Source organism: Pinus tabuliformis, chromosome 1_1, assembly GCF_031772625.1.
Source record: "Pinus tabuliformis cultivar Carrire ecotype Pingquan chromosome 1_1, CPIR1, whole genome shotgun sequence".
NCBI classification, from domain to species: domain Eukaryota; kingdom Viridiplantae; phylum Streptophyta; class Pinopsida; order Pinales; family Pinaceae; genus Pinus; species Pinus tabuliformis.
Window position 1 is genome coordinate 49,534,047 of NC_142297.1, and position 25,657 is coordinate 49,559,703.

General features: G+C 39.8%; 1 protein-coding gene across 1 annotated transcript in view; it reads left to right on the forward strand.

Moving 5' to 3' along the window:
• The first annotated feature begins 11,141 nt into the window (after nt 1–11,141).
• LOC149211512 (DNA polymerase alpha catalytic subunit-like) overlaps nt 11,142–25,657 on the forward strand; it is a 207,390-nt gene continuing 192,874 nt past the window's right edge. Inside the window, exons 1-5 of the mRNA XM_089391517.1 lie at nt 11,142–11,894; nt 13,193–13,815; nt 14,411–14,581; nt 14,716–14,799; nt 15,248–15,322. Of these exons, the coding sequence (XP_089247643.1) occupies nt 11,153–11,894; nt 13,193–13,815; nt 14,411–14,581; nt 14,716–14,799; nt 15,248–15,322 (1,695 nt within the window). The 5' untranslated portion in view covers nt 11,142–11,152. The remainder of the gene's footprint in view (nt 11,895–13,192; nt 13,816–14,410; nt 14,582–14,715; nt 14,800–15,247; nt 15,323–25,657) is intronic.

The following is a 25,657-nucleotide window of genomic DNA, read 5'->3' on the forward strand; positions in this document are numbered from 1 at the left end:
CTGAGTATAACTTTGTACACTTTGACCCTTCAACTGGCGAAGAGTTTGCCAACTCATCATTTCCTGCTGCATGTAAGCTAAGTAAAATTGCTTTTTCATAGCAGAAACAAATTCATTCCAAGTAGAAATGATTTTACCATGTTTTTGTAAATCAACTTGTGTCTTGCCTTCCCACGATACTAGTGCAGTCCCTCCAAGTCGAAGGCTAGCTAGCTGAATCTTCTTCCTTTCTAAATCAACGTTTTGTATCCTGCAATATACATCAATTTGTCTTATCCAATTATCTAGCTTTTCTGCATTGGGTTCTCCATCATAAATTGGCAAATCAAACTTCACATCTAATTTGATTAAGGAAATTTTCTTCTTCTTTTTAGAAGAGCTAGAAGATGATGATGACGAGGATGATGATGGAGGAGATGGTGGAGGAGTCATTTCTCCTTTTCCTTTGCCTTCTGGAGTGGAAACTAGAAAATGTTCCTTTGCTCATTTGTCTGGTTTGGGTGTTGTAGTGCTTTCACCTCAACCCTTCTTAAACTCCAGATACATCTCTTCCACCATGGCTTGGAGTGTCTTAAAACTTTCTATAAATTGAGATTCTGATCCCAATGGAGCTTCTTCTGCCATTCTCCTCTCAGAATAGACTCTTCCAATCTTTGGATTAGCCTCAACAAGTTCTCCTTCTCCTAGTCTGAGCTTTAATCTAATTAGCATTCAAAATCCAACACAAGCTTGTCTAACCTTAATAAAACCAAAACCAAATGCTCTGATACCACTTGATCCGAAATGGATACTAAGTCGATTCCTATTCCATAATGGAAATGGGAGGTCATTGCCATGGACTTCATTATAGGTTTTCTAAGGACATCTAGACAACATGATTCTACTATGGTTGTGGTTAACAAGTTGACTAAGGTAGCGCACTTCATTCCAGTGAAGTTTACTTATTCGGCCAGTGAGGTAGCACATGTCTTCATCGGGGAGATAATGAGGTTGCATGGTATTCCTAAGAATATTGTGTCATACAAAGATGCTATGTTCACTTCCAAGTTTTGGAAGGAGTAATTTGCAGGTTTGGATACAAAGTTGGACTTCAGTACAACTTATCATCCGCGGACAGATGGAAAGATAGAGAGGGTCAACATGATTTTGGAGGATATGGTAAGGATGTATGTCATGCACCAACAGAGGAGGTGGGAGGACTATCTTCCACTAATGGAGTTTTCTTACAACAATGGGTATCAGGAGTCATTAAGGATGAGTTTGTTTGGGGCACTTTATGGGCGCAGTTGTAATACTCCCATCGGCTAGAGTGATCTAGTGAACAAGGTGTTGATAGGACTAAACATGTTGGCAGAGATGGAACAAGAAATGCAAGTTATCAAGAAGAATCTAAAGGTAACATAGCATAGACATAAAATTTATGTAGACCAACACAAGGCATTTAAGAAGTTTCAGGTTGGGGAACATGTGTGGGCACATCAATCCCAAGAAGACTTCCTTGAGGATTGGATCATGTGCAAAGTTGGAACCTCAGTATTGCATGCCTTTCGATATCCTTGAGAGGATTGGACCAGTGGCCTACAAATTTGCGTTGCCTCCTACAGTGAAAGTCCATGATGTTTTCCATGTTTGAAAGATTAAAAGATATGTGAAAGATGTTGATCATGTGATTTATTAGTCTGTATTGCAGGTGGAGCCAGGAGGAGAATTCTAGCTGGAGCCTTAGTGCATTTTGCAATGGAAACAACTCATGCTTCAAAACTGTGCAATCGAGCAAGTTAAAGTGTAGTGGAAGCACTTTGGGCTTGATGAAGCTACATGAGAGATGTCTAATCAGATGTGGACTATGTATCCTTCATTGTTTTTTGGTTGAGGCAAAAGAGTTTTGGTATGTGTACATGTCTATATATGGTTTCTATTGTAAACATCACGATGAGTTGTGTTATAAAACGCCAATAAGCGGTATGGTTGTCATGTTGGTTTGTTTTTCAACAAATTGTTCACTGTAAACACTGCATCGATATGAGTTATAAAGCTCCATGAGTAGTATGTTTTGGTTTTCAGCGGTCTTACTAGTTATAGGTGTCATAGAACACCGAGGACAATGTTCCCCTAAGGGGGAGGGGTTTGTAACAACCTTGGGTTAAAATTTCATGTAATAAAGTTTATAAAGGAAATATAAGACCAAGGTCACGAGACATGTATTCCAAGCTGAATGTTGGGGAAAACATCCTAATGGGTGTTCATTTGGTTTATTATGGTTAAAGAAAATTGTTGAATGTTGGGAAAAACATCCTAATGGGTGTTCATTTGGTTTATTATGGTTAAAGAAAATTGTTGAATGTTGGGAAAAACATCCTAATGGGTGTTCATTTGGTTTATTATGGTTAAAGAAAATTGACAAAGGCTTGAAAAGACAAATACGCATTAATTGAATTTTTTTTTTATGAGAATAATGGAAAATAGGAGAAAAGGAAAGAGAAGGGTCACAATTTGCATGTGAGGAGAAAATTGAAGGAAAAATAGAGGAAATTGAAGAAAATAGAGGCCTCAACAATAAAAATGCTTATGAGGATCAGTTTACAACCTTTTGTCAGTTTTGGGTTGGAGCTTTCTCTCTATTCTTTCTCTCTCATACTCTTGCACACTTAGAGCATTCTTGGAGCACTCTGGCATTGGATTTAAACAGGAATGCAATAAAGTACATAAATAACAATAAATACAGAGATGCAGTGAAAATAATACTTCATTTCATTAATGTAAAACACTGAAATATGCTTAAAAATAGAAATGGAAATAAACCAGCTAGGGCGATGATAGCTTATCTCTGAGAAGAGATGTGGCGGCTACATGCCTTTGAACTGTGTTACACTTAGGATGGAAGACCTATTTATTATTGAGAAACAATGGAAAACCCTAAACATCCAGAAACTTAACCCTAGAAGATGAAACGCCAAACTATGGGCCCCGTTTTGGGTAAATTGGTACATCAACTTCCCGGGGTTGTAACTTTGGCATATGTTTTCCGTTTGACATGCACAATACCTCGTTAGAAAGAACTATCTGGGAACTACAACTTTGGGAAGAACAACATTTATCCATGGACCCGTGTTTCTCCCAGTTTTCCCAAAAAACGTTGTTTAGGGCCTCAAAATGGCTTTGGAAATTTAGGACCCAAAAAACTAAGGAAACTGCAAAACTAAAAGAGACAGTTGTGGGGGTCCAAGTGGGATAGGTGGGTGGCCACCAACATCTCCCTAGATCATTCCTCCCCCCTTAGGAAGCAATGGTCCCCATTGCGTTGAGTTCCTCCATGAGATGAGGAAACTTTTGTTGAACTTGGACACTGGTGAGCTATTATGCAATCTCTTATGTGTCTAGTAATGGTGGGAAGGATGGTAGAGGGCGGTCCACATTGAACACTCGGTGCAAGCGAAGGAATGGGGGAATGTTGTGTTCCAAAGCATTGTTTCCCATAACCTTGGTATTAGTGTAAGGACCATGTCAGAGTGGTCTGAACTTCTGATGGGCTCTTGTAAGGTGTTCTTTCTACATATGCAACCAAACTTTGTCGCCCCCTTGAAACTTGTGTTGTACCTGATGCTGATCATGTCGCTACTTGTACTTGGGATTTTCCAGAATGGAGCGGCGATATATCGGCCCGTTGGGTAGAGGTTCTCTGGGAGTCAGATCGAATGAATGTTTGACCTGACAGTGCAACGGTACCCCTGTGGGTGAGGAGAAGATGTTCCCGTGTTCTTTCATGACTGTGTCCATCTGCTGCTCCTGATGCGTGGAGGGACCCTTTACAGGGGTCATGGACGTGGTGATGATCTTCCCCTTACTTTAGGAGCGAACCAGGCATAAAATGAATTTCCTAGTCTGGGAGATGATCTTGCTACATTACTTAGCAGAGATCAAAGAAGTGGCAGTAGGTGGGGCTACCTCCGGTATCCTATATAATGAATTACCCAAAGAAATAATAATAGCGGTAAGCCTTGACTCATACACAACATGTTGCAAACATCAAGAGGTGCAACATCACACAATACCTCATCTGTGAAGGGCTTGATGCTGTAGGGAAGGTGACACTGCTGGCCGACACGAAGGTCTCATCCTTGGTGAAGCCACCCAATACTCTACAGTTGCAAGTGTGGTGTAGTCCATAGGCCCAACTGCTTCACGACCTCTGCTGAAATGAGGTTCTTTTGGCGACCACTTTTGACAATGAATTGCAGTGGCGAACCTTCACCCACATTTGTGAGTGGAAAAGACGCTCCCCCTCCTCTGGATCTTCGGGCTCATTCTTCCTAATCTTCGTAGTGCCAACAGTGGCGCTGGGCTCTGCATCAATGATCTGCTTCCCTTTGCCATTCCCTTTATCGTGTTCTGACTCAGGGTTGGAACGTGCATCTGATTTTGAAGCCTTCAACTTGACCACCATTGACTGTTTGGTTCGACACTCACTTGTGTTGTGAGTGGGACTCTTATGGAACTCGCACCACTTTCCTGTGTCCTTCCTTAACTTTGTGGTATTGTTCTTTTCTTGCGACTTCAACGGGTTGTCTTGGGTTGCTTCGTGTTAGCTTTGTCCTTGGTTCTGCGATTTGGGGAAGCCTTTCCCTTGCTTTGGATTCACTAATCCAAGTCTCGCTTCTTTTGTTTAAACTTCTGGTCAATTTTGACAGCGTATCGGTACGTCATGCCAAGTGAGGAGATGATCAGGAACTCCATCTCGTCCTGGATGTATCTGTGTAGGCCACGTCATTTGAGTACAAAATGTAGCTCGAAATCCTTGATACCCAACTGTGTGCGAAAGGTATGAAAAAAGTTTGTGAACTCCGGCACATCTTGGTCCCCTCCCTACCGTAGGGTGGTCCACTGTATGTATTTGTCCTCGTAGCTTCTGGCAGGGTCGTACTACTCCTTGATGGCGTACCGAAATGAATTCCAAGTGGATGCAACTGAAAATAGTGAGCTCATACTTTCATCCTTCTGCTCACAGTAGGTTTCCCACCAGTCCTTGACGTGGGGGGCTGCTTTGAGAAGAGCGAAAATAATATTTTCCCGACTGAAAAAATCATGAACAGAAAAATACCCTTCTAGCATATTTAACCATTTATCTATGACATTTGCATCTATCTGACCCTAAAATATGGGGATTTCAAAGTTAACTTGTACCTTAAAGGGTGTGGCATTTCCAGAGTAACTGTTGGAAGCCGATGCGTCGCCCCTGGGTAGCCACTGAAGGATTTGGGCAAAGTTTTCAATCATCGCATTCCTTTGTCGCTCGAGGGCTTCTTCGAGCAAGATTTTGATAGGATCTCCTGCCCCCTCACCTTTATTTTCATCCGCCATGGAAGGCCATCAAGATTTGTGAGGTTGATCTTGCGAAGGTTCAACCAGATCGAGCCCTAACTCATATCCCGACCTCGTTGGGGACATGCAAAGAAAAACAAAGAAAGAGTAGACCACTCTGATACCACTGATCCAGATTTAAATAGGAACACAATAAAGTATAGAAATAACCATAAATACAGAGATGCAGCGGAAATAATACTTCATTTCATTAATGTCAAATATTGAAATATGCTTACAAACAGAAATGGAAATAAACCAGCTAGGGCGATGATAGCTTATCTATGAGAAGAGATGTGGCGGCTACATGCATATGAACTGTGTTACAATGAGGCTCGAAGGCCTATTTATTGTTGATAACCAATGGAAAACCCTAAACATCCAAAAACCTAACCCTAGGAGATGAAACACCAAACTATGGGTCTCGTTTTGGGTAAATTGGTACATCAACATCCCGGGGTCGTAACTTTGGCATACGATCTCTGTTTGACGCACACGATACCTCGTTAGAAAGATCTATTCGAGCACTACAACTCTAGGAAGAGAATAATTGGTCCATGGACCCATGTTGTTGAAAATAGCAACAAAAAATGCTAAAAATAGAAGTGATAAAAATAGCACTGTTATAAATAGCATTCCGGGACACATTCCAATTTTAGTTAGTCACTGAACTAAAATTGAGAATTAAAATTCGAATTTGATCTTAGCAGTTGTTTGTGAGATAATTAATTAATTCATCTTGAGTTAATTAGTTGTAGAAAATCAAACATGAAGTCTATGTGAAGACATGCAACAATTTCCCCTTTGATTGGGGGAAGTTATCCCTTGATTAAGGAGATCAGGATGAGTTGTACTTTGAGTTGTAATTAGTTAGCTCAGTTAACTGAGTTAAGTCTGGTTAGATTAGTTCCAATAGTTTGTGGAATTGATTGTGAGTTCAGTTAGTTAATGCATGCATGCATGTAATTGCTGCACTTAAGATGATTGAATATTCTCTCATAAATAACTCATGCATGTCAATTCAGTCAGAGACCCAGTTGAGATCAAATGATGGGACAATGTACTATCAGTTGCAGGAATATTCCATCGAGGATATCTCTTGCATGTAGAAGGAATACATTCCTTGGAGATTGCGTAGTTACTTTTGAGCTTCATGAGTTGTGTGAGAGGTTAATTCACACAGGTGGCAGCTAGAGGACCCAGGAGAAACTGCGCAAGGAAATAGGATGCTTGGAGGACTGAAAGAAGGCATATGTTGTGTCTATTCAGTCTATGAGCAACATTGAGGGATTGTATTGAGAGTTGGATAGCTTGTGAGCTAAAGCTTTGTGTAATCCAGACATATTTCCACTTGTATGATATTACAGAGATCGAGGTTTTTAGCTGAGGCTTTCCCTAGAGTATTCTTCTGTGTTCATGTGTGATTGCTTTCTCATTCTCTGTTATGTGTTCTATTTGATCTTGCTCAAAATCGATTAAGCTTCCGTAAGTTTGTTTGTAGAAGTAGATCAAGTATTTTGCTTTAGTATATTGCATAATCTGTTGATCTACAGTGGGGAATTCTACACATGTTTCTCCCAGTTTTCCCAAAAAACATCGTTTAGGGCCTCAAAATGACTCCGAAAGTTCACGACCCAAAAAAACTACTAAAAATAGTAAATTGTGCTACAGTTAAGGAAACTGCAAAACTGAAAGAGACAGTTGTGGGGGTCCAAGTGGGATAGGTGGGTGGCCACCAACATCCACCTGGATCATGGACGAAGGAAGGAAAAGGAAGGATAAGAAAGCGAAGGAAAGCAAGGATCAAGCAAAGAAGAGTTGGATCAAGCGACTACAATGGGATTACTTTGTAGGTATTGAGTTGCATGTATGGTTTACTTGCTAGTTTTGCGTACATGCATGTGTGTAATTGGTTCTCTTGTTGTCATTGGCATGAGTTTTGCCAGGTGTGACAGTGATTTCAACCTTGCCTTGCCATTTCTGGATAGCCATGGTGATGGGGTTCTTTCATTTGGTTGAGCTTTGGATTGCCGGATGGTTCTGGAATCGGGTGAGGTTGTCTCAAGAAAATTCCCAAGGGCCTAGCAATCCCTCTACCGGTAATGGTGGGATTGTGGTAAAGCTCGATGGTGGAGACATGCAAATTCCTCAAGATATTGGTGAAGAAATTCGGGGGGCATCCAAGCTTGTTTAAGGTCTAGTGATCCCTTGACTGGTTTTGGCAGGATTGTTGTAAAGCTTAACGAAGCCCTAGTTGTTTTATTGTGAGTCCCACATTCATGCTTGGAATACGGTATAGGGGTGATTGGTTGAAATAAATATTTAGTTCAACCCAATCTATGGTTTGGTGGTACGTGGAAGTCCTTAACTTGGTTGGATTTGCATATGTTAATAAGAGCTCTTTTCGTCTCGTATCTCATGAGTATTTATACTCATTATTATGTGGCTTAGATGGTTGTTCTATCATTGTTATTATTCTAGCTATAAGCAAAGTTTCATGACAAATTCTGGTTATGGCTCTCATCATGTTTTGATTGGTAAATGAATGGTTATTGAATGCATGACCTAATAGATGTTATTGCAGCTATTATGAGAGGACATCAGACCTTCTTGATGAATTTCAGATAAGTATGAGACCCCTATGTCCAAATATGCATTTATGACTTGTAGATTACATGTTCACAATGTGTTTGACAAAATGTCTGTCTCGGTTAGGCCTAGTTAAGTCAAGTTCTTGATTAAGTTTTGCATTAATGGCTTTGTCCTTGTGTTATTCATCATTCTAGAAATTTCTATTAAGTTTTGGGCAGAGGTTTGGATCCTAGCCCTGAAAAAGTGGTTGATATTTTGGGGTCACATGCATATAATTGGGAATCCTAGACTGCAGTCGCTGAGAGGTAGGGTTATCCATGTGACTGGAGCGTTACAGTTGCTGACTTGCCTTGTTATGCAAGTGTCTGGGAGTCCAGATCATTAAAAAGGCAAGTTAGCTCAGGGTTTGGGCACTTGGAGTGGTTGTTCAGATCTTGGGGGTCTTGTAACTCCTGAGGAAGGTCAGTAAAGTTCTAGTTTGTCGATCCCACTTACTTAATTGTACCTAAGAGGTTGAGTCATATCATAGTAGCCCTCAACTCATGTTTACCCTGGTAGGGCGGTGAAAGTGGGTAGATATGGGAGGGTTGGTTATAATTGACAAAGAATCATTGCAGAAATAAGGTCCACAATACCTACCTACAAAACGACACAACTGTTACACTTTAGGCCACGCAGTGTAACCTCGAATGACAGGGAAGTACTAGTAAATCACATAATGCAAATGACTAAAGGAGGCTTGCGAGAAATGACACGATGAAAATGAAATAGGAGAGGGTGCTATATATAACTTTTCCACCATGGGATGTGTATTGAATGTGCTCTTATTACATTGTCGAAAAAATAGTTGGGATAAAAAACTACTTTGAGGGGTTGCGATGTGATGCACTATAGAGTTGCGATGCGATGCAATGCAACTTTAAGACTTTCAAGTTTTATGAGTTAAAAAACCTTCCCATACATGTAACTTAAGGGTATGAATAATAGTTTTAGGGGCTAGATCACCTAGATGTCTAATTTTTTGAAACAGGGGACAAAAAGATTTGGATCCTATCAGATTTTTTTTAGGGTTGTTGTAGCTACTGCAAAATTGGCGAATAACTTGTAGAACCTCAAGATCTCCAATTCAGCCTTTGACTTGACTTTGAGGGCACCATTGGTGTAGCTGTCTCATCTTGATTAACTATATTGTCCCTCTATTAATTGGTTTGGTCTTGATTCATAACACCAATTTTATCACAGCTCATAGATCAGAAGTTTGAGGATAAATGGAGATATTATGCAAGTGAGAAAGTGCTCATGATTAAGATGAGTCTTTAGTTTTGTTCCATTGTTAGTGAGCCTCCATAGTCCTGACAGAGTCACTCAAGGAGCATAAGCATTGCTTTGCTTCCAGTGTGCGTCCATAGCCCTAACGAAGTTGCTTGCATCACCCTTGCATGCGAGAAGCCTTTCTCATGTCTTTACACTTTTATTGATCTTCTTTATATGATTTTTTTGCATTATTAATTTTAGGCTTTTGATGTTGGGGTGGATGAGGGATCTCGACTTAGCTTTATGAAACAAATAAGTTGTTCTTTATTGTTAAGAGAATAAGATTATTTGAAATGGTTTGCTCACAATTACACTTTTATCCCCATATCTTCTCTAACCAATGGGCTAACACATTCATGCACATAATCTATTTATTAATAACAATTAAGTTGTAGAGATTATATAATTTTTTTGAGCTTTACCAGCTTAATAGAGTTCCCCATAAGACTTAATTCTTGTTTTCCATGTGAACAATGCAAGCTCATATAGGTTATTAAAACAACCAATTGACGAAGATTAAATGTTAGCCAAGTGATGAACAATCAGTACAAACCTATTCATGGCATCATAGAGTACCTTTTATTTATTTATATGGGTGAGTTATTTATGTACAAGATCCAATTATTTATGTACAAGGGTTTCAAATTAAATGCAAAGCAAAGGAACAACCATGTAAAACAAAAGAAAAGAAAAATACATGAATTATAATATGTAAAAGGTAAAACAACTCAAAGAGCTATAATCTAAAATAAGCTTTCAAATATTGGTCGTTGACAGGGAGGGGCTCTATCTCCCATGTAAGGTTTGCAATAGATAAGTGTTAAGGCCAAGTTTCTCATGGATAAAAAATAGACCGAGCCAAATGGATTGGAACTTGGTATGCTTGCCTTTGTCTTCATGGGGTTTATCCCATTTGAACACAAGGTCACCTACTTTGAATTCTTTGTTACTTGCAGACTTCATGTCAAACCACCTCTTGATTCTATGTTGGTGGGTGCCAAATTTGAGTCAAGCCTTTTTCCTTTCCTCCTTAGGCTTAAGTAGAGTATCGATTCAACTTTGAATAATAAGGCAAACATGGAAATCTTGCGAAAGTTGCAATGCACGCATATAAAGATTTGGAGGGAGAACAAATTCTTTCCCATATATTAGGAAGTATGGTGAAGCACAAACCTAATATTTGGGGGTCACTCAGTTGACCGACACAACATTGGATAAAGCATTATGCTAGTTGTGTTGTTGGTCAACTACGGTTTTCTTGATGATTCAAATTAAATTCTTGTTACTCGACTCAACTAAACTTTTTCCTTGTTCGAGTTTCAAAGTGAAACTCGACGTTGTTCAATTCCCAAAACACCTTTGGACAAAAGAGTCTGTCACCTTTACAATATACTAAGAAGGTTGAAGGTGAAAAACAATTTTTCTTGGACTACCCAACTCTTACTCACATTTATTCCAATTTTCAAAATCTTTGCCACACTACCACCCTTCTTCACTTGTTAATTCAATAAAACTATAGTAATCTAAAAATACTTCTCTCACTTTTTATTTATTTATTATAAAAATAAAATATTAAAAAAATTTCATCATATATATTAATTGTAATTTACATGAGTCATGATCGTATAACTTATATAAATGAAATGTATAAAATTATTATATAAGATCCATTTAAACCCCAATTCTAAGGAAATGTTTAACAAATCCATTTAAACCCCAATTCTAAGGAAATGTTTAACAAATCCATTTTAACCCAAATTTCGAAACGTTTTGTTTTTTCAACACCTTTCTCAACTTTAAGCACGATAATGTTTATGACGTGACCACGGTAGAGCAGCACCATAATGTCTATAATGTGACCATGGTAGAGCAGGGCGGGTAAAGTGCCATGAAAATAATAATTGAAGAACATTTGGCGCCATTTTGTTTGCATCTTCCCGCCAGAACATACCACGGCGAAAAACCCAAAACTCATCTCTGTCATTCGATCTTGCAGCCACTAAACAGAGAAACAAAAATGTCGACGGGAGGAATCAGCAGCAGCAGGCGGAGGAATGCTGGAGCCGCGGCGGCGGGCTCTGATCGTTCTGCCGCTCTGCAACAGCTTAAGAACCTCCGGCAACAGGGTGGGCGCCGTGTCGACGCCTTCGAGATAAAATTAGATGATAAAATATACGATTCTGTGGCAGAAGATGACTACGCCAAGCTCGTCGCAAAACGTCGTGCGGCTGTCAAGGATTTCGTGGTGGACGATGGCGGCCTCGGCTACAATGATGACGGCGAGGAAGATGATTGGGAGGCAGGCGATCTCCCTTACTCCTCATCAGAAGAGGCAGAGGCAGATGGCGGATCTGCTAGAAGAAAGAAAGCGGCGAAGGATTCGTCGGAAAATCGGAAGAAGAAGGATGGGGGGAATCCGTCAAAGAAGGCGTCGGCTCTGTCAGCTGCGGCAGCAATGATGGGGAAGCAGAAAGTGTCGTCAATGTTCGCCTCGGCGTCAATGTTCAAGAAAAATAAAGAGGACAAGAGCGGGCAAATAAAGGGGTTTTCAACGGACAGTATTCTCGAAGATGTTCTTGCAGAGATTACTCCCGACGAAGTCGATAGGGAAAAGCGAAGGAGGCGAGCAGGTAGGAGAATTTTAAGTTGCCGTGCCGCTGAAATGCAAAAGAAATATTATCCATAATTGATATTTCGTCATTGGCACGTTTTTAAATTGCCAACTCAGGATCAACATATGCAAGTTTGTCATTTTATTGGTTAAAACGTGAAATACAAAAAATGTTATCTGCATGAAAGATTTCCTCAATGCCAGCTTTTTGGATGCTACACTACCATTCGAGGGTAAAAATACAAAAAAATCAACATCTTCTGTTAGAGATTTGGTTACTGGCAAATCGTAAATGATATACTGGTAATGTAGGGTTAAAATATGAAAATTTGTTATTTGCCATTGAAGATTTAGGTATTGCTAAGTTTCTGAATGTTAGGTTTGCCAGCGTAGGGTTAAATTTTTATTTTATTTTATTTTATTTTTTATTTTTAACTGCCTTAGGGAATCGGTTGCTGGTACATGCTAGTTTACCAAAATAGGGCTATTTACAATTATTATGGCCTTCACAGTGTGAAAATTCCTCACCCGAAAATGAAATTTAGTTATTGGCAAATTCTCAAAAGGTAGAAGCACAATGTAGATGTTTATTTATCAGACTATTTAAATTTTATAACTGGCATTGTAAATAATGGTTTCATAGATTTATAATGGATGTTTTGTAGTCTACCTTCTGTTATGTTTTTTTTGTTGGCATTTGTCAGATCATGCAAATCTGATGATGTTTGCTGTTGAAGATAATCTGGAAACTAAGACTTTTCATGAACACCAGGAAACATGGTTGTAAACATGATTATTTTTACAAGTATTGGGATTCACCGGTCTGAAATTTCTGGCTACAGTTTGCATTCAACGATTGCTGGAAAGCTAAAGTTGTTACAGAAATTGTAATACACGGTTTAAATAAAAAAATGACTAGTTACTGAACACAACCTCGGTTGCTTTTAAGATTGCAACGCTAAAGGGGGACTGATTCAAAGAAGTTTTGAAATTCTACTAATTAGTCAATGGCACAGGTCTTTGGGAAAATAATTTACTAAACATGAAAACATAGATTATTGTTCGGGGCATGGATGTTAAAATTGTATAAAACATTGCCCGTTTAAAGAAAATTGCATTTTCATGCAAAAATCAAGGTAAAACCCAAGCATGTTGTATATTGATCTTGTCTGGTGAACCAGGTCTTTTGTCTTACTTGATTATGACTTGTTTTCTGAAACCTTCTTTTATATGCACTTGTTCTTGTTTGTCAAGTTCCAATTCTTATTATTAGTGGTATTGCTAACTGATGTTGTAGGTGTTTTTCTATGATTTTAGGCACAAAGAGTGCAGCAGCATTAGGGAATGCTTTTGTTCATAGTATTCAGAGATCTCCTCAAGCTTTTTGTTCAAGCTTGCCAGAATATGAGGTGAGTGAAGTTTCTCGGGAACCATGTATTAATTTGGAAAGCAGGCAGGAGCTTCCCACCGTTGAAACTGTACATGAATATGCACCATCTGAAACAACAAATTCCCAAAGTTCCAAGTCAGCAATAGAGGATCAATGTGCTTCTGTTCAATGCTCAGCTGATATTACCGAAGATCCAAGCTGCAAGGAAAATAGCTTAAAGCCCAAGGTTATGCCATCTGACAATTGCGAAGCAATTTCAGCTGATGGTGAGTTGAAAGCAAAAGCTGAGAAGGATGATAAGGATAAATGTGTATTGAATGCTCTAATTGGCTGCGAAAATTCATCTGGCAAAGCAACTGCCGACTGGCAAGCGGTGTGGCAGGGTGGAGATGAAAAAATGGCCAAACTTGAAGAGACAGATGACCGTTCAACTTCTGAAGATGTGAATGATCTACCATTGGAGTCAGATGGAGCTTTGCTTTTTTACCTTGTTGATGCATATGAGGAAGCTTATGGAGCTCATCCCGGTACAATATATCTATTTGGGAAGGTATGGTGATTAACTGAGTTGTAAATTTTCAAAATGTATTCAGTTAGAGTTTTGGGTAAATAGTTGTTCATTCTCATTTTGGGATATTTTTCCTGGCCGATAAAATAGAAAAGGTATACTATTTCATTAACACATGCCTTACTGATTGGACTCTTTAGTCTTAGTATTTTATGTCATTGGTGGACGAAATAAAAACCTGAATGCAGCTTTCTGAATAATATTATTGGTTGCTTTCTAAATTCATTCTGCTACCTAGATTTTGTATGTAGTGTTACTTTTATGTAGAGATGGACAGCAACTGATATGTCTTTTTTACCATTTGGTTATGAAATTGAAGGTCTCCATACTTTCTGGCTTTGAGTATTTAAAAGCATCATTCGAGTCTAGGTTAAGTTATCATGGTAGATTTAAGTAGGTGAATGGATGGGGGAAATACAAGCTTTGCAGTTGCAATGTAAAATTTATGCAAACTATGTCAGTTTCCTCTGTTTTGTGCAAGTATGGCCATGATAGATACTAGATAGTTATATTCATTGTTTGACATCAATGGTGGTAGAAAGTGTATTGATGATAAAATCCTCGCTGAATGTTGTAGGTAAAATTCAGAAATTCATATGCTAGCTGTTGTGTGGTGGTACAAAACATGCAACGGTGTGTTTTTGCTGTACCAACCCCTTCAGTCTTCCCAGATAAAGTGATCACAGAGCTTGAGCAAGCTGCAAAAGATGGTGTAGTTGAACTATCTACTTTGCAGAAAAAGTTACAGGTCCTGCTGATTCTCTAATGTTCCTAGTGCAAATATTTTGGCAATGCCATTATTATTTTGATGATTAAATTAAGATTTCCTATGATACACTGGTAAAGCAGGGTCACTGTTTTCACTGTTTCTTGACATTGCAGGAGATGGCATCGGGCCTAAAGCAAGAACTCTCACAAAAATTAATGGATCTGAATGTGACTAATTTCAGTATGGTACCAGTCAAGGTTTGTGATTTTTAATTTCATGGTGCTCATTGCAGATGGCACAACATTGATACTGTCAAACCTGTTAAGTTTGGGGGATGAGCATTTTTACAAAGTTGTCACAAGATGCAAGTGCAGGCTGTGAGAGTGTGCATGCATGTCTGACCACTGTGAATGTGTGTTTTGTTGTTTATGTTGGATGCTTTGGCCTGATTAAAGGTTCCATTTCAATGATCCAGATTGCAATTTTGTGATCTTATTATAAGTTTGTTTGGAGGTCATGTTTAACTGTTGTTTGAACTTTGTACATTTCAACCATGCAAATGTTTCTCTATGTATTCGGATTTCTCTTAAAGCTTTCAGGTCCCAATTAGTGTATTATTTCTATGCGTGTAACAAAATTGTCAAATGGCAATTTATTTTGTTTGCATTGATGATGCACAGTTTCTAAATGGTGATCGCTGTGCAGCGTAACTATGCATTTGAGCGGTCTGATGTACCAACTGGAGAACATCATGTCTTAAAGTTGAGCTATCCATTCAAGGTAATATTACTGCTGCACTCCAAGCTTTCTTTTTGAATCATTGTTTTAAAAGAGCTTTTATTATATATTATTTATTTCATTTTCTTTTATTTTTTTCTCTTCAACAATTCTTTTGTTATTATCTAGGAAGGCCTTTAAGAAAATTTTAGGCTGAGATTATTTCAGAAGTCATATCCTATATATATTCAGTTGTAGGTATTTATAGTGTAAAATTGTAAGATTTGTTAACACCCAAAATCATATGGTTCCAAATACTGACTTTGGAAGAGTTAAAAGATAACTAGGAAAGGTGCCAGTGGCACCTCACACAATCCCTCTGCACTAGAAAATTTCTAGCAAAATCACAATTAATGCAAAACAAATTATTTCACCTCTTTCTTAGAGGTTTCCTGGATCTCACCCTAGTGAATTTGATTTAGATCTTGGGGGGAGGCCCCCTAGATCTAAGAGATTGAAATGGATCTTGGGGTAGAGACCCCCAAGATCTGAAAACTTGAATTGCCATAATAAAAATAAGGAGAATGCCCAATAAACAAAACCACAAAGAAACTTTTTATTAAAACCCAAGTGGAAATAAACCAGTTAGGGCAATGGTAGCTTATCTCTGAGAAGAGATGTGTGGCTACATGCCTCTGAACTATAAAGGCTACATTGTGGCGGACAATTTGTCCTTTTACAAAATGTGACTTGTTACTTATAGTATTTTTCAGTTACAATACCACGGGTCAATTCCATGGGTGAATGAATACCATGGGTGGATTTTACAATACCATGGGCGGATGCCATTTACAATACCATGGGTAAATTCCATGGGTCGATGAATAATATGGGTGGATGAGTACCATGGGTGGATTTTACAATACCATGGGCGGATGCCATTTACAATACCATGGGTAAATTCCATGGGTCAATGAATAATATGGGTGGATGAGTACCATGGGTTGATGCCATTTTCCATTCGGATCAGAATTTCTAGCCTTAGGATTGTTATGGAATACAAATATAGCAACAACGTTTATGGACAATAGTTAAACTCTCAACAACCCAAATCCAGTAGGCAATTCAAGAGATGAGACATTGATGTGTTTGAATAAGCTTCAACCCTCTAGAGTAATCTTATCATGCATATAGCAGATCTGAAAAACACTTATGGCAGTTGTAAATACAATAGCAAATCTGCCCTTTCTTCTACAATTACAATGTTAAATCACTAAACACATTCACCTTAAACTTATGTCAAATTAGCATGATATATGGCACTTTAAATTGCAAACCATGAAGAATATATATGGCTGAAAATTAAATCTACATTTTACTGAAGTATTGAATAGCTAAAGCTTCATTATTATGCGTAAAGATGAAGTTGATGTAAATATCATAGCCTTATCACAAGGTTAGTACAATCTTGTAGCTCTCCAAATGCTTAGCTTGGGAAAACTAAAAAGACCCTAGCTCACAGCAAGGTGATCCAACAAGTGTATCACGCAAGCATGTCCTCTAAGGCAAGATGCCTCTTTTTTTCACCAAGTACAACCTAGTGTTACATCACAAAACCTTAATCTCCAAATCTCAAAGGGATGAGATTCTAATCCTAGTCTTCAAGATGCTCCAAGAAGTTTAGGGAACCCTGATGATTCTAGGAGGGAGTGATCAAATACAAAAGAAGAATTGAGAGACAAAGAAGTGGTGTTCTCTTGATAACATCTATACACAATAATGAACAAGAAATGAATAAGTGAAGGAATATTTCCATCATCTATATATATGAGAGGTAAGAGAGACAACAATACATAGGTGGGATCATGCCCTTACAAACAAACCTACAATAATTCATGTATGCTCCACATGTGAAGCGCTACACTTGAAGGGTACATGTGTCAAGCTCCAAGGTGTTGTTCACAAACAAGGCTCCATATGCAAGGGTGTTAGGGTTGAATCCTAACCCCCTTATTGCCTCTTTTTTTCACCAAGTACAACCTAGTGTTACATCACAAAACCTTAATCTCCAAATCTCAAAGGGATGAGATTCTAATCCTAGTCGTCAAGATGCTCCAAGAAGTTTAGGGAACCCTGATGATTCTAGGAGGGAGTGATCAAATACAAAAGAAGAATTGAGAGACAAAGAAGTGGTGTTCTCTTGATAACATCTATACACAATAATGAACAAGAAATGAATAAGTGAAGGAATATTTCCATCATCTATATATATGAGAGGTAAGAGAGACAACAATACATAGGTGGGATCATGCCCTTACAAACAAACCTACAATAATTCATGTATGCTCCACATGTGAAGCGCTACACTTGAAGGGTACATGTGTCAAGCTCCAAGGTGTTGTTCACAAACAAGGCTCCATATGCAAGGGTGTTAGGGTTGAATCCTAACCCCCTTATTTATGTAATAGGGTTGAGTCATAGTTATAGTTAGTTAAAGAGTCAATAAAGCCCATATTAATAATTGCAAGTGGTTGACCCAACATTTAAAGAAGGGACCATAGTTAGTTGCAAATGGGCCATGGTATTAGATAGATAGTATTAAGAAGAACCATGGTATTGCATGTATGAATCCTATATAAAGAATAGAGACTCCCCTTGAGGAGCGTTGTGTCTTATTTTGTAATTGAGCCCAACTCTATTTGAGGTTGCCCCCTCGAAGAGGTAAGTGAACATTGCTTTCCTTTTTGAATAATAAAATACATGCTGTTATTTCTTATTCTTTTGTGTTTTGGGTATATTTCTTTGCATATTTTGTATTCTGGTATCTTTTCGCAGGTCAAGAGCATAACTAGTTGTATTAGAGCACTTTCCAGGGCTGGTGGGATCTCCATTTTTAGCAGGATTTTTTTTGGCTAGAGACGTGTTCCGACGGCTTTAAACCATGGGATCTGTCGTTGAGCGCATAAACCTGCGGATTCGGGGAGGCATGCACACAGAAAATACAAGAGGTGGTCACGCTTGTTGGACTTCCTTATAATCCCTTTGGGTACCCCTTCGAGTAGTAGCGCATTAGATAGACCGTGCACAGACTGTCTTCCAAGTACCCTCTGGGTATATCGGAAGCCCCTAGGCTCTCTTGAAACCTTCTTATAGATAAACTGTCGGCCGTCTTGCTGCTACAGTACATCGAGAACAACACTTGGGGAGATTACTCACGCGTACGATAGGGTAGTCGAGTTGTACGGCTAAGGGTACGATTGATCCTCCTTGGTTAGTACCCTGAAAGATTGGGTTGAGTACTATTGTCAGACCCTTGTGTATATTGCGATCTGTAGCACCTGACACGCCTTGAGACCATAGTTCCCTTCTCTCTCTCTAGATCATGCATCATCTTTGCCAGATCAGATCTAGTAGGTTGGGTTCTGTTGCAGCCGCAATAATCAGTTCTACCATTCAGATCTATCAAATCTGCCATTCAGATCTATCAGATCTGCCATTCAGATCTATTAGATTTGCTAATCAGATCCGCCATTCAGATCCAACAGTTTGGGTTCTGTAGCAGTCGCAACAATCAAACCTGCCATTCAAATCCAGCAGTTTGGGTTCTGTAGTAGTCGCAACAATCAGATCCGCCATTCAGATCTAGCAGCAGGGGTTCAATCACTGGCACATTCCTGCTCATACTTTGCAGTTGAGGGTTTCACCGACAGATCTAACTATTTGTGTGGCTCCTATACCTGGGTCTGATTTTCGCAGGACATTGGGCAGAATTAACTTTTCTGGGAATTGGCTTTTGCAGTATTCCTACGCGAGGAGTAAAACACCTTTTGGAGTAAAAAGAGTCTAAGACCCTCCCGGGACGCTTATAGGAGACTTAGCCCATAAGAATCAGGTTGACAGGCTGAGCAAGGTGGTACCATTCACTTGTCAGTATCAAAATTTTGGGTGGTCCCAATTTTTTTTCCACAGTAACGACAAGTGCACCGGATCGGTGCATGGTACAAACCAGAGCTCAAGCTATGGCCAATGAGAAGATAGACACCCTTGAACAAAAGTTGGAGGCATTAACAAAGCAGATCCAGACCTTAAATGACACAATCACAAAGGGCAAGTCGGGGGAACAATTGAAGGCATATGATTTTAATGAAAACCTTGAGGGCGAGTCTAGCCATTCTCTTCACTTCTATGGAAACCACCAATAGTCCCAGCCGCGACCACCCAAGTTGGACATGTATAAATTTGATGGCTCTCATCCAGCCATATGGCTAACACAAATGTAGCAATATTTCACATTGAATCACATCAGAGATGATGCAACTAAGCTAAGTGTGGGAAGCCTGTATTTGGACCAAGAAAGATGGCAATGGTGGTAGTGGCATAAATGCTACTATGCAAGGCCAATGACTTGGCAGATATTCTCAAAAGCCCTTTTTGATCGCTTTGACCATGAATCTAACTTTTTGGGTCGTCTTACTAAGCTCTAACAGATAGGCATAGTGCAAGAATATATTAAAGCCTTTGAAGCATTAGTCTTCCGCACATGAGGTCTAGCAGATGAATTCTACTTGGAATGTTTTGTCAGTGGTCTCAAAGACGCCATACAAGCCCATGTCCGACTGCAACACCCAGTCTCATGGCTAGCAGCTTGCAAGATAGCTCGTGAAGTAGAATGCGCGTTAGCGACCCAGTCGACTCGTCCAAATTTCATAGCTAAGGGATGCCCCACCCAGGCTCCAAGCACTACCTAAACACTTAAGGTTCAAAAGATGTCACTAGCGGAAATGGTGGAAAGAAGAAAGCAAGGATTGTGTTACTACTGTGATGAGAAATACTCCCCGGGGCATAAATGCGAGGAACCCAAATTCTTTCAAATTGATGCTACTAATCATGGTTCCTTTGAGGAAGCCCCACCATTTGAGGGACTCGAGGAGGAAGATGAGGACAACCAGTCAGAAAATGAGCTCCCAGCTACACTTGAAGGACCAGTTATCTCGCTTCATGCTTTGACAAGAATTTCTTCTCCCCAAACTCTCAAAATTAGAGGTTTTATTAAGCATTGCCTTGTAGTAGTCTTGATTGAGAGTGGCAGTACGCATAACTTTATCCATCAAAGAGTCGCTGAAGCAGTGCATTGTTTTGTCAGGGCAGTCTCTAATATCCAGGTCCAAATTGCTGATGGGGGACAATGAAATGTGAAGGCCGCTGTGAAAATGTCAAACTTCAAATGGGGGATTATCACCTAAAGACCCACATGTTTGCCATCAACATGGGTGGGTGTGACATTGTCCTGGGTGCTGAATGGCTTCGCACACTCAACCCAATCACAATGGATTTCCAGGAGTTATATATGAGCTTTAAGCAGAATAACCACACACATACCCTCCGCGGACTCCAGGTAGGTGCTCCTTCTATCATCATCTTGCATAGGATGGAAAAATTGTTAAAAAAGGGCCACCATGGAGTTATAGCCCAATTTAATGCCATCCAGGCCTTCGAACCCACTTCTCTTCATATTCATCTTGAGATGCAACAGGTCTTAAACAACCATCTGCAGGTCTTTGACAAGCCTCATGAGATTCCACCCTTGAGAGGGGAACATGATCATAACATTACTTTGGTCCCAGGGGCACAACCACGAAATGTGCACCCATATCGATATCCTTTGGCCCAAAAGAATGAAATTGAAAAAATCACCAAGGAACTCCTAGAAGTCGGTGTCATTCGTCCTAGCATTATTCCTTATTCATCGCCTGTGGTCATAGTGCTCAAGAAATATGGGGAATGGCGTATGTGTCCAGACTTCAGGGCCCTCAACAATCTGACGGTCAAAGATAAATTTTCCATCCCGGTGGTTGATGATTTGCTGGATGAACTAAATGGGGCTCAATTCTTTACTAAGCTCAACCTTCGCTCGGGCTATCGCAAAATTTGCATGAAAGAAGTAGACATTCCAAAGACTGCTTTCCGAACTCATGAAGGCCATTATGAATTCTTGGTCATGCCATTTGGTATCTGTAATGCCCCATCCACTTTTCAGAGTCTCATGAATCACCTGCTCAAACCATATCTTAGAAAATTTGTCCTTATTTTCTTTGATGACATCCTCATCTACAACCTCACCTAGGAAAAACATCTTCAGCATGTAGATTTGCTCTTGCAACTGCTCCGGAAGCATAAATTATTTGTCAAATTGTCCAAGTGCTCTTTTGGCATGGAAGAAGTTGAGTATTTGGGCCACATTGTGGGGAGTGAAGGTGTTAGGGTGGATCCCAAAAGATCCAGGCAATGCAAGATTGGCCACAACCAAAGACCTTGAGAGGATTTTTGGGTCGCAACGGCTACTATCGCAAATTTGTTTGCAATTATGGTCGCATTGCTAGGCCCTTCACTCACCTTCTCAAGAAAAAATCATTCCTCTGGAATGATGGAGTGTAACAGGCATTTATAGCTCTCAAACATGCCATGTGTTCCACTCCAGTATTGGCACTACCCGACTTCACCAAATCTTTTTTGATTGAATGTGATGCTTCAGGTACGAGTATTGGGGTTGTCTTAATGCAGCAAGGTCGACTCTTGGCCTTCACTAGCCAACAACTAAGTGGGACAAATCTGGGACAATCTACCTATGAGAAGGAGATGATGGCCATCTTACATGCAGTGGATACCTGGCAACCATACTTATTGGGGTGATGTTTCCAAATCCGCACAGACCATCAAAGCCTTAAATATTTTTTGGAGTAACACTTGTCCTCGCCAGAACAAAATAAATAGCTAGCCAAAATGTTGGGATATGATTATGAGATAATTTACAAGAAAGGGCGCGAAAATGTCGTAGCGGATGTTTTATCACGCCAATTTGAGGAGGAAAGCACCCTGCTAGCAATCTCTCTTCCCATTCCAGAGTGGATTGAAGAGGCTCGCCAGGAATGGTTTTCACATCCTTGGCTCTCCCAACTCATTAATAAATTGCAGGCGGATCCAAATTCCACAACGGGCTACTCTTGGCAGGATGAGATTCTTCTCTACAAGGACAAAGTAGTGATATCACCAATACCCACCCTCAAAAGTCACATTTTGGCAGAGTTGCACTCATCTCCCACTGCAGGCCATTCAGGCTTTCAAAAGATTTATGCTCACACTCAACGTTCATTCTTTTGGACAGACATGAAAAAGGACATTCTTACTTTTGTAGTTGAGTGTGATGTGTGTTAGCGCCACAAAGGAGAAACAATCAAATTCCCAGGCACATTACAGCCATTGCCCATCCCTGCCTCAATCTGGACGGAGGTTTCCGTGGATTTCATTACGGGTCTTTCGAAGTCAGGCAACAAGTCAGTCATCATGCTGGTTGTGGACAGATTTTCTAAGCATGCTCATTTTTTGCGCCCTACCCCACCCTTTTACAACAGCTTTGGTGGCTCAATCTTTCATGGACCAGATCTTCAAATTGCATGGCATGCCCACTTCCATTATGTCTGGTCGTGACCCGATCTTCACTAGTAACTTTTGGTAGGAACTCTTCAGGCTACAAGGTACCCAACTACAACTCAGTACTTCCTATCATCCCCAAATTGATGGTCAAACTGAAGTAGTCAACAAATGTCTGGAGACCTACCTTAGGTGTTTCACTTCAGAAAAGCAACATCTATGGGTACAATGGTTACCTCTAGCCGAATGGTGGTATAATACTAACTATCATGCCACCACCAAAATGACTCCATATGAAGCAGTTTATGGTCAACTCCCTCCTTCACCTACTTCTTATATCTAGGGATGCTCGAAGGTACAAGCAGTGGATCAACTCCTACAGAACCATGCAACCATGCTGGCCCACCTCAAAGAGAATCTCCATTAAGCTCAAAATCGCATGAAGCAATAGGCAGACCAACATCATTCAGAGTGCAAATTTCAAGAAGGGTATCAGGTATTCTCGAGGCTGCAGCCATATAAGCAAACATCACTCAAAGACAAGGGTTGTCAGGAATTATCTCCAAGATTCTACAGACTGTATCAAATACGTCAGCGCATTAGAGAAGTAGCCTACAAGCTAGCCTTGCCACCCACTGCAAAAATACATCCCGTCTTCCATGTCTCATGCCTCAAGAAAGTGGTTGGGAACCATTGCAGCATTCAAACCAGTCTACTAGAATTGGATGGAGAAGGTTCAGTTTGGCTCCAACCTGAACAGGTTCTTGACATGCGAGAACGACACCTGCGCGGCCGCACGATCAAGGAAGTCCTCGTCAAGTGGAAAGACACCTCTCCAGAAGATGCGGCCTGGTAACTAGCCACTGTTCTTTAGTAGTTTCTGCATCTTCAACTTTGAGGACAAGACTATTTTTAGGGGGGAGGGCATGTTAGGGTCCAACCCTAACCCCCTTATTTATGTAATAGGGTCGAGTCATAGTTATAGTTAGTTAAAGAGTCAATAAAGCCCATATTAATAATTGTAAGTGGTTGACCCAACATTTAAAGAAGGGACCACAGTTAGTTGCAAATGGGCCATGGTATTAGATAGATGGTATTAATAAGAGCCATGGTATTGACCCACGGTATTGCATGTGTGAATCATATATAAAGGATAGAGACTCCCCTTGAGGAGCGTTGTGTCTTATTTTGTAATTGAGCCTAGTTCTATTGGAGGTTGCCCCCTTGAAGAGGCAAGTGAACATTGCTTTCCTTTTTGAATAATAAAATACATGCTGTTATTTCTTATTGTTTTGTGTTCTAGGTATATTTCTTCGCATATTTTGTATTCTAGTATCTTCTTGCAGGTCAAGAGCATAACAAAGGGTGCTCCATGAGGTATGTTTGACTCTCTTCCTATGATCCTCATAAGAAATTTACTCCACTGGTTCTGATCCCCTTGTATGAACACTAGCACAATAAGACTTCATGCAACCTTCCAAGCTACTCAGTGCTGTTAAGGACCTAATGCCCTCCTTTTGGATACAAAATGTTGCTCCTCCTAAGTAGAGTGTTCTTCTAGCAAATAACTGTCTCCACGTGGCGACCATGTACAACATTAGCAAAGCTATTTGGAGATCTCCATAACCTCGGGGAAGTATATCATGCAAGCATCTTGTTAACACATAATCTAGTAGGGCCCCCGGAGGGGAACCTATGGGACAAGTACTAGACTTAGTGACAACAATGGGACAATGTCCCACTATCACCTCAGTTAATGTCCCTTGCCCTTTATGGACTTTAACTGATGGGAGGAGTCATGGTAGGCAAAAATCAGTTGTAATGAATATGTCAATGACTAGGTATGAAGTGATTTCATAAAACCCATTCAAGGAGAGACACTATAAAGGCTCAATGCTTCAAGGAAGCTAATTCACTCTCCAAGAAAGACCTTGGGATGAAGATCAAGACTTAGGGCTTGATATTTGCAATGATAATAGGCATGCCTAAGATCAAGGCTCCAAAGGTAACATAGGACCTCTCAAGAAGCTTTATTAGATGATTTGACTCTTCAAATAGGCTCTTCGCTTTTCTTGAGAGACTCATTAAGGAATTATGCTAGACCTAGGGTTTTAGGGATAATTGTGGAAATAAATTCCTCCAAGGTATTCAGTAGGCCAACGTAAGAGAGAGTAAAGGTCTCTTTTGATTTATTCTATTGAATACAAGGCTCATATAACCCTCAAGGAAGCCACCTATCCAAGGAAAACAAGCTAGGTTCCCTTTTAGGGCACAATGATTTATAGAGAATTAACCGTGAGAATTCCACCAAAATTTGAGATCATCAAGGGGAAACACTAAGGAAGAGTTCTATTCGAATGAAATCTTAAAATTTCTTCTCCAAGAGAATTCACTTGATGCCCTAGCTAGTCGTCCTAGGAAAGAGGGGCCAAAATTTTGGAGAGAAAAGAGAGGTTGATCACCAAATTCCTCGGACCACTGCATAGTCCCTTGGGCTATTGAGTCTAATATGATTCAAAGTTGGCCAAAACCGTCATTAAGGTGGCTAAATATTGATGCCTTAAGCTACCAACCTTTAACATTTACCCACTCAAAGATTTATGGATTTTCATGGAAGAAAAACAAAATTTCATCCACTAGGAACGTTCATCTATTGTCATGTATGAGTAGCTGTTAATTTAGGATAACGATGGTATGTTCTATGCTTAGAGCAATTTTACTTCGATTTCTTTATTGGCCCAATAACAATATCCAGTTTAGTAGCCACATCAACATGATAATAAAATGTAGATAGAACATAAACAATAACTGTAGAAGACTAGCCAAGACAAGAGGATACAAGATATGGCACCAGCCAAGGACAAACCCCAATGTGGGGAAACCCTTGATCAATTCTTCAAAAGTTCAGCAGAAAGAGAGAGTACAATGTATAATATTCACTTGCCTAATTACAGTGAAAATTTGATCAAT